Source organism: Pinus tabuliformis, chromosome 2_1 (assembly GCF_031772625.1).
Source record: "Pinus tabuliformis cultivar Carrire ecotype Pingquan chromosome 2_1, CPIR1, whole genome shotgun sequence".
Classification (NCBI taxonomy): domain Eukaryota; kingdom Viridiplantae; phylum Streptophyta; class Pinopsida; order Pinales; family Pinaceae; genus Pinus; species Pinus tabuliformis.
In genome coordinates, this window is record NC_142299.1 from 738,800,395 (window position 1) to 738,811,006 (window position 10,612).

Below are 10,612 nucleotides of genomic sequence, written 5' to 3' on the forward strand. Positions count from 1 at the left end.
GTATCCATGTATCCCCTAGTAACCTCCACAGAGTTTTGATCAAAGTGCAATGATAGAAGAGAGCCATAAAAAAAATGATCATTGACCATTTTATACCCATCTATAAGAGAAAAACCTTGAATTCTTCCTTGTATCCTAGTGAACTACAGTAAGTATTCCTAATCAACCACATCCCTCTTGCCCCTTATTTATTTTGCTATTTTTAGCTAACCAAGTTAGTTTTTTTGTAATCTATGGAGCAACTATGTCATTTTTCATGTTTGATTTATTTCTTCTCACTATTTATTTCTTTTTTTTAATCAAGGGGGAATCGATAACTAGAACACACAATCATCCATGCCACTAAGGATTGGACTGCACTGCTACCACTATAACCCCTTGGCACAATATAATTGTCTGCAAAATATATCGAGCAAGTTTAACCAGGATTCGAATTGAGGTGGTCAACATTAACATCATTAGTTCCAACCATTCGGGCTACTCCTGACATGCTCCTCTATTCATTTCTTAAGTGTTTAATAATGGAAAAGATAATTTCCGAACTACAAGAATCATTTTTAATTTCTTGTTAATATTGGAATTTTTAGCTAACAACTACTTGCAAATATTTAGTGACAAATTATCTATTAATTTTTGGTATGTTCTATGCTTAGATCAATTTATTTCAATTTTCACAATTAGCTCAATATCTTTTCCAGATTAGCAATCACATCAACATTAAAGTAAAATGCAGATAGAAGATAAACATAAATCGCAGATGACAAGCCAAGACAAGAGGACACAAGATGTGGCGCTAGCCAGGGACAAACCCCAATGTGGGGAAACCCTTGATCAATTCTTCTTATATGTTCTTCAATAGCTCAACAGAGAGAGAGAGAGATGGTACATTTACAACAAAAGTCAACACTTTGACTTATCTAAATAAGAGCATAGATCATCTCTAAGAAGATGATACATGAGATCAGTTGAAGACATGCTGCTTCAACTGATTCTCCAAGGTGACTCCTTCACCTATCATTGTGCTACATCTCGTCATCATGTTGCACCTCACCATGCTGCACCCATCATCACAATGTTGGACCTTATGTTGCACTGCTGTCCCATGTACCATCGCTGTACCATGCTAGCCACTGCTGTCCTATGTGGCATACTGCTGTCCCACTGTTAGTGACATGGCCATTCCATGTTTGCTTGTTGTCCCATTGTTTTGCTGCTATCCCATCACAGCTTGCTATACCTTGTTGCTGTTCCAATAGCCTTGCCATACCTTGCTGCTGTCCCATGTGTCTTAGCATTCCTTTGCTGTCCCATTTACTATGCAGCTGTCCCATGCAGCTCCATGCTTGTTGCTGCCTAGTTATATTGCTGTAGCTGCTGTCCCTAACAATCATGCTATCCCAATTGTGCTATTATTGCACTATGCCATTGCCATACCTTGCTGCTGTCCAATAGCCTTGTCATACCTTGCTGCTGTCCCAATAGCCTTGCCATACCTTGTTGTTCATGACTGATATGGTTAGGGCACTAGGCAGCCCTACAGTCCTTGAACAACCCTCAAGAAAACCACAGTATACTCTCATGAGACACCTCCCCTAGCACGCTGTTGTTTAGGGCATGTTTGAGCCCTCAAACTCTCCATGTTGTCCCTGTTTTGAGGTGGTTAGGACTGCAGCCTACCACAGCCCCATGCTGTCACCTACAACCCACCTTTTCTCTGCCCTAAACAACCCTTCTTCAACTCGGCCTACCCTCGGCCTCCTTCCAGCAGCTCGGTGCCTTGTTTTAGGCCTTAAAACAGTCCTCCTTTTCAATCGCATTAGTCCTACGTCGAGGGCACCATAGGTATGTTTAGGATAGCGTTAGGTCTGCCTTCTAGGACTGTGTTAGGGCTGCCTTAGGATAGCGTTAGGCTTCTTCCATGAGCTCCTTTAGGTCAACGCATAGAACCATTCCATTGCTTCACTAGCCTGCCTTCTTTGCTGTGGCTAGGGCAACTTCTTTTCCTCCAACGTCTAGGGGTTCCACCTCTAGATTTCTCTTCCACTAAAACCCAAGACAAGTGGAGAGAAATCAAGATAGAAGTGTGTGTGAAATGACTCTCAAGTCATCTCCTTTTATACTAAAACGTTGAGCACGTGGGGTTTATTTGGTTGTTGGCCGACCTTGACGAATTGTCTTATAACACAAATAAATTCGTAACTCCATGAATACTTATCGGAATCGGATGATCTTTAGATCAATCCTACACCTCTCGATGAGAGGGATCCAAGAAAAATATCATTTGCCATAAATAAGATGACCCACATGGAGTTTGGCCCTAGTTGCCAATTTTAACATTATCACATAAGGCCGGGCAACGCGGATACAACTATGGAAAACATTTGATATTGTTTTGAATGATCACAAGCCAAAAAGTTGCATTGTATGATAAATGACAAGGTTTGATCAAAGCAATTGGGGTGCTAGTTGTCATTTTCCCTTAGAAGTTATGTGCATTATGAGCAATTTCCAAGGTACATAATTTTCGCAAATGCTATCAGCGTGAGGTTTTGATTTTGGTAAAGAAAGACTAATTCAATGCTAGGGAAGTTGGTCTAAAATATATCTGCAACAAAGATGAAGGGTTTATAATTTTATATAAGATCAGCACAAAGAGAATGAGGGTTGAAAGAAAAAAAATAAAAAAAGAAAAAAACATAACAATGCGAGCCTTAAGAAATCAAATGAAATTAAAGAAAGAAAAAAAATAAACTGCAAAATGATGAAATAAGAGAAAGAACATTGAGAATAGGAAGTGATATAGGGATAATTGGCCTTCCTTAGCTACCTATATCCCCTTGAAAAGGGACTCACAAAGGGTCTTTTTGGGAAAAGTGGAAGAGGAAGCATATGTAAATTGTTGAATGGCCCAAAGAACAATAACTTGCATTGGAAAATTGCAATTGTCAAGAATAAAAGACATTAGCATTAAAAGTTTATATTTCCATTTGGTTTTACAGCGTGCTGTCCATTATGTTTAAATTGCCTCGTGAATTCATTATTATGTACTCTAGTTTTGCTACTTAATTTCATCATGAAAAAGTATAATTCTTTCCGTTAAATTAATTATTCATGCAATGTTGTCATTCATAGAATTGAATCACTGGCTTCTATTAATTGCTATTGAATGTTGTAAATAGCTAGCTATAGCCATCACAGAATAAGCTTTCCACTGTAACCAAATGCCATAACATTATACTCTATTCTTATTTAGCATTTATCCACAGCTTGATTCCACCAATTGATTGGTAAATAGCATTGAATTCACCATCGTTTCCATGCTTTCTTGTAGAATTAATGGTGGTTGTAATTGTGTGAGTTCTCATGTACATACCACATTTTACAACAACCTTGGTTGCATTGAGTATTCTATTAAGTTAACCAACCAAATAGTTGTCATAAAAAAAATTCCCAAATCATTTTGAAGGCCACAGCTATCAATTATTTCAAGTAATATATCTAAGAGTTTAAGAGTTGGATACAATCGACGGTATGAAATTTTACGTATGGTCTTCCTCAATTTTTATATGTCAATTAGATTTATCTTAAGTTGTTAGTAGTAATTGTTATCCTCCATGCTCAGATTGAATTCCCTATGCTGTCATTATTACTAGAGCATCTTATTCATTGTTAATGTAGAAGCGTTATATTCCTTTATTGTGGGGGTATTGATCATTAATAGTTGCTAGATTAAATCCAATGTAGCTTTGGTGATTGGCATTTAGTCCATATCCCTATTGCTTTGTCTTCAGTGAAGAAACTATCAAGTGTGACTATGGATGAGAATGGTCAATGTGATGTTTATTGTTAAATAGAACCATCAACACCGCTATTAAGCCATTTGATTTATGAGCATGTCAATGTTGGGAGTATTTGACACCACAGGTTTCATTGATAATTGACACCATAAGCTACGCTGAGTTTTGCATTTCAAATCTCAGTTGGATATCAAATTGCAGTCACTTGAATTTTAATCAAGCAGCACTGTGTTACTAATTGGCATATTGCACAACAAAAATTATTGTCATTCATTATATAAGTTGCATTGGTTTGACGAAATTAGATCAAAATCAGCGAACTTCTTCCAGATCTTCCAATCCAGTGGGTCTTGATTCAGCGGAGCTTGCTAGAGGCGTAAAAAAGCCTATTATAAAACGTAATAAATCCGCTACTGTATGAAAGCCTGAATGCAAAAGTTTAACCCCGTCTATTCCAAGCACGGGACGCCTTGGAGCACAATGACTCACATTAATTGGACAGGATATTCACCCCTCGGGAATCCGAACTTTTTAATTAATCCAAGTTTGCCACGTGTCTTTTTTCCAATAATTATTTTTAAAAATTGGGATATTAATTTTTTGTATTTTTAGGGCAGTGGAATCAGAAAAGAATTTCATTTTGGAATGTGATGCTTTTAAAGACATCAAAGACAGTTATAGCAGAAGAATTTCATTTTGGAATGTGATGCTTTTAAAGACATCAAAGACAGTTATAGCAGTCTGTTAGTTTCAATTCTTTGGCATTGTCCTTTCAGTGAGGGGACTGTTAGAAAGTTAGGTCAACTCATCATCAATTTGAGTAAAAAAAAATGATTAAATTGTAAAAAGCAAAATAAAAGAGATTTGTAGTTCCATAAACTATTTTTAATCCCGTGGAAATTAAAATATCATTCATTCATATTCTTCAATTGCCACATATCGTAAGTGCAATTTTATTTTTGAAATTAAGAAAATGGAATTGTTTTTCTAACGATGGTATTGGCCTTGGCTTTACAAAGCCAACCAACAAAACCATCCTTTATGCTGGTTGGAGAATAGGGAGCAAAGAAGATTCTCTTAAAATGTCGCTTAAAATATAGATATCCTTTCATGCCTCACGGGGAAGAGTTTATTCTCAGCCTATAGGGAATAAATAGCTGGATTGTGTTGAATAAATAGGTGGATGGTGTTGGATAGGTGTGTAGGCTATAAATACGAAGTTAATAGATCAAATATCCTAAACTTGAGAGAAATAGTGCATTAAGTAGTAAAGTTAAATGTTATATCATCATTATACTATTTTATTTATAGTTGTCTTCTAAGTTGCTAGGGTTCACACAACTCTAGGACACGTTATGAAATCTAGAGATTAAAAAGAATTCCACTTTAGTTTTTGTTGAAGTTATTTAGTAAAGCAGTTGATTTTGCATGGAGTTATTAATCATTAGAAGCTTTCATGTGCAAGTACTCTCAATTTATTAGTTAAGACAATGTAAGATTTTGTAGAGTGAAGGGTTCAATATGGTATTTTTTTTTAGCATTTATTCAAAATTGGATGGGAAGTACTATCTTGTTTAGAGATTTATTCAAGAATATGTTGAACTTGAACTTGAATTATCAAAACTTGTGAAAGTAAGGATACAAATTTAACTAATATAGAAGAACTAACAAACTTCATTGGCAAACCATATCATTTCTCAACTTTATTTGTAGCACAAATAATGCAAGCAAGATTTAATTCACATTGTACAATGTTTATAAGGCTTCAAACAAATCTAGCATTCTTTGCTTGTGCAATCAATTATATGCGTTGGAGATGAGCGACAGATAGAATGCCATAGACTATATGATGTGCATTTAAGATGTGTGAGGCTAGGTCATTGCAGTTGGTGACAAAATGGAAATGATGGATCTAATAGCATTGTCAATTAATGGGTTGGGAGAGAGTGTGAGACTAGGTCATTTTAGTTGGTGACACAATGGAAATGAAGGATCTAATAGCATTGTCAATTAATGGGTTGGGAGAGAGTGTGAGACTAGGTCATTGTAGTTGGTGACACAAGGAAATGAAGTGTCTAATAGCATTGTCAATTAGTGGCTTGGGAGAGACATTTCAAACTTTCACGAGAGTGAACTTGTCACAAATAAATTCCTTGGAATCACATTGGATGAACTTAGTCGTATGTTATTAGAACAAGAACAATGCAACAGCAAGTTTGAGAAATGCGGGTCCGATCAAGACTTTATTGTGAAATCTTCAAAGAAGAAAGTCGGGCAATGGAAGCAAAAAACTCCATAGCTTGAAGAAAGCAAGTAGGAACATCTAAAGTGTGCAAAGGATTATTGCGAAGTGTGTTCAATGGTAGCATTGAGAAATGAAAGTCTGATCAAAACCTTTATTATGAATCGTCAAATAAAAAGTTGGACGATGGAAGAAAAACACTCTATAGCTTGAAGAAAGCAGCTACATCAAAAGTGTGCTAACAGTACCAATAATTCACTAAAGTACATTATGACATTTAAGTTATGGACATTTGAACTTTAGAGTTATCCTTCACTATATAAGTTAAATATGATTATGCATTATTGGAGATAGAAGCCTTTAGAGCTCTTAGAAGCATTCATTTTAGGAAAGAAGATACACAAATAATTTCTAAAAGAAGTTGTATGGAAAACTAAAACTATACTACAACTCATATATATAAATTTCTATAGATCCATAAGTCAACTATCAATAAGAGGGGAGTATTGTTATGACATTTATAGATAATTATAGTGGGAAGAGTCTACTTTTTATTCCATATTTATAAAACATTTTATGGAATTCTAAATATTAGAAAAAAACGAGTGGTAAATGATAAAATGGTGATGGAAAATCAAAGTACATGGAGTTTGAAAACTATTATAAAGAGCAAGGTTTAACAAAGAGTTTGGTAGTAATGATTTTGCATGAAATGTGGAAACAAGTATATGTTTCTAAAATGGTTACAACATGGAAATGTAACAGCGTCGAAATTATTGACCGAAGAAGGTATTAGAAAAGAGTTCATTATTAACGATTTTACATGAAATGTAACAGCGTCGGAATTATTGACCAAAGAAGGTATTAGAAAAGAGTTCATTATTAACGATTTTACATGAAATGTGGAAACATGTTTGTGTTTGTGAAATATTTTTAAAAAGGGGTGCGATCCCTTTTGAAGAAACACATATATATTTCATTATCAATATTTCATGGTTACACCATCATTACATCATAGTCGCGTCAATTAATGGAAACATATCATGGTGGGAGGTCATTAATGAACAGTCCCAACCACCAGGGATAACGTTTGTGAAATGCTTAGAAAATGGAAATGTAACGGAGCCAAATTTTGGAAATGTGGAAACACAAGTAAAATTACAAAAATTAGATTTTTCTAGATAACACATTGTGTTGTAAATTTAAATCAAATGATAAAAAACTAGAATGATTGTGTGTTTTATGAAAGATTTTAGGGTGAATTCATCATTGTTTAGGTGTCATTTGGCATATGTTTTTTTTGTTGAGTCCCATAACCAAGGTTGCAAAAGTCACAAAGCTTCTAAAAATGAAAAGTTATAAAATCGGTGAGAAACCAAGGTTGGCAAAGTCACAAAGCTTCTAAAATGCAGAGTTATGAAATTGGTGAGAAAACTGAAAATTTGGATAAAAACTTACCAAAATAAAAAAATAAATACAAAATATTAATTTGTTTTAGATTTCATCTTGATTTTTACGATTTAATCCTTGATTTTTACGATTTAATCTTGATTTTTATAATTTAATCTTGATTTAACACTTTAATCTTGATTTAACACTTTAATCGTGATTTTTACAATTTAATCCCAATTTTTTTCAATTAAAAAAAAACAACAAAACAAAACCGCCAAAACTCCGCTGATAAAATTGTGTCGTTGAAAAACTCGCGATTTGGCGATTTTATTAAGATTTAAACCCAATTTTGGTAATTATGCCCATAACCATTTTAATGCTCTGGTAGGCTTAATATCCACCTCATCTCGATCAAAACAAATTGAAAACATGGCTGGGTATTTTTGGGTGTGTTTTGAAGTAAAAAATAAGTGCTCAAATGTTTTTGATCCGACATTTTTTGATATGTTTTGGTGTTTTGAAATTCAATGTTATGAGTTATTATCCTAGTTATGTTTTATTTTTCTTTTTTTTGAAAAAAAGGAAAAATAAAACATAACTAGGATAATAACTCATAACATTGAATTTCAAAACACCAAAACAGTTTGTGTTTTTCTTTCAGTTTGTGTTTTTCTTTCTCAAAATTATATATTAATAACATTCATAAAAGGGTTAGGAATTACTTTTCAAATCAATCATATTTCTGAAAATTTTAAGAATTTTGTGGATGGATGGATTAATCGCTTTGCCAATTTTATGAGTAAATTTTGACTATTTAATCAACAATTTCTTTTTTTAATTTTCAAGATTTTTGTGAGTGGATGATCAATGAAAAAAATAAAATTAATTTGAGTAGTTTGTAAGTGATTTTTTAGAAAATTTTATGTTTATTTTTTGATTTAATTTGTCTTGAATCTGGTAGGGATTTATTGGAATCACAAGTTTGACAAGTAAACTTTAAACAACACAAATCAAGATTTGACCTCAATTTTTTTGTAGGACTCCCACCAAAAATCCACTAGGAACTCCAAAAAATCGCACATAAAGACTACTCCTAATTAATTTAATGAATAGATTAATATTGTGTAAATTTTACTTATAAAAATAAATATGGTTATAGTTAATTATTTAATAAACAATATAATTTTAATTAAAAAAAAATTAGTTAATTCTTATTTGAATTTGTGTGAATTAATTTTATTTATTGTTATGGTTAATTATTTGATAAACTGTATATCATTTTAATTAAAAAAAAATGACTTTTTGGAAGTTTTTTCAGTGGATTTTTCTGGTCCAATTTCTCTAAAATCCTACAAGAATTCATTGAAATCACAAGTTTGATGGGTAACCCCTGCACAATAGAATTGCCCTAGAGGTTTTTCAATGGGCTGAATCTAGTGATATATATAGTGAAAAAACTAGTTTAAATAACACAAATCAAGATTTCACCACAATTTTTTCCCCGAGATTCCGACACGGAAACTCCTAAAAATTGCAGTAAAGAGAACTCCTAATATAAGTTACTTAATTCTTATTTAAATTTGTGTAAATTAATTTTTCAATTATGAAAATAAGAACCTTTTACCCTGTGTACTTGATATGTTTTTAAGAATTTTCATGTCTTTCTCAACAATGCTAAAGTTCTATTTCAATTAGTGTTAGAACCTTTTTTTATTTAGGGAAGTGATTTTGCTCAAAATTTGATTGGTATTTGACTTTGACTAAATTTTCCATAATTTTAATATTTTGAAAAAATTTTAAATTACTGAATTTATATATGTAGTCAAAAACATATTTTAAATAGCAAAAAGCCATTATTTGATAATAAAAAATTATTTCACGTTGAGTTAAATAAAAAAACTCCAAAAAAATATAATAATTAGATAACTAACCAAAAAAAGTCCTATTTCAGTTGTCTATGAACCTTTTTTATAACAAGAAAGTGGTTTTTATTTCAGTTGTCTATGAACCTTTTTTTTATAACAGGAAAGTGGTTTTTTTTAACCAGAAAAGTGGAAACTTGGACCCTGTTTACTTCAATGCTTTTATTAATTTTTTAATGTTTTTAATAAGAGATCTAGGTTCTATTTCAGTCACTGTGTGAACACTTTTTAATTGTGAAAATAAAACGTTTCACCGTGTATTTTGGAATTTTTTTATTGATTTTGCTGACTTTCTCCACACCGGTAGGTTATATTTTCCGCTAGTCTGTGAAACTTTTTAATTTGTGAAAATGGAAAACTTTCACCTTGCGTAATATTTTTATTTATTTTTTATGTAAGTTCTATTTCAACAGGTTGCCTTCTCTGCACCAACAGAGAGTAATTATCATCCAGAGACAGTTGGATGTGCAGTAGTTGACAGTCTAGGAAATTGTGCAGCAGCTACTTCTACAGGTGGGCGGATGAACAAGATGGTGGGTCGAATTGGAGATACTCCAATTATAGGCGCAGGTAACTATGCGAACCATTTATGTGCTGTCTCAGCTACAGGTATGGGAGAACATATTATACAAGCTACTGTGGCACGCGATGTAGCCGCACTGATGGAGTATAAGGGATTTTCTGTCAAGGAAGCGGCTAATTATGTTATGGGAAATATGGAGAAAGGGACTTGTGGTCTTGTTGCAGTATCATGCAATGGAGAAGTTGCCATGCCTTTTAATACCAGTGGTATGTTTAGGGCTTGCGCGACAGAGGATGGTTGCTCTGAAGTGGGAATATTGGCATGATGTTATGCATTTTTCACAATGTTTTATGGATCTTAATATGTATTTGGATTTGAACTGATGCCTTAACATTGTATTTATTTTTGGTGAATCTAAAATCTTAACATTGCATTTATTTTTGGTGAATCTAAAATCTTGTCTACATTCTTGCAATTTCTTTATTCATATTTAATCTCAAACAAAAATTGTTGATATATTTTATGGACACTTTGCAATTTTCATTCATGCTTAATCTCCAAAATAAAATTTAATAATTCTCGATGACATTATGAGTAATTAGAAGAGAATCATGCAATATAAGAGTTTTGACTCTCTAAGAGATATTGACCTCTATGTATGCCTTTGGTTGATGACTATGAGTGGGATTAAACACTTCAATATAGTACTTTATTTTTTTCCTAGCTCTTTATCCCA

The 10,612-nt window shown here is 33.0% G+C and overlaps 1 protein-coding gene across 2 annotated transcripts in view; it reads left to right on the forward strand.

The window, feature by feature from the left end:
- LOC149202704 (isoaspartyl peptidase/L-asparaginase 1-like) overlaps positions 1–10,307 on the forward strand; it is a 132,090-nt gene extending 121,783 nt beyond the window's left edge. The window contains exon 3 of one of the 2 annotated variants that reach the window (XM_089403221.1): positions 9,767–10,307. In XM_089403221.1, the coding sequence (XP_089259347.1) occupies positions 9,767–10,201 (435 nt within the window). In that variant the 3' untranslated portion in view covers positions 10,202–10,307. The remainder of the gene's footprint in view (positions 1–9,766) is intronic. The other variant, XM_089403220.1, reaches the window with a different exon arrangement.
- The last annotated feature ends 305 nt before the right edge of the window (positions 10,308–10,612 follow it).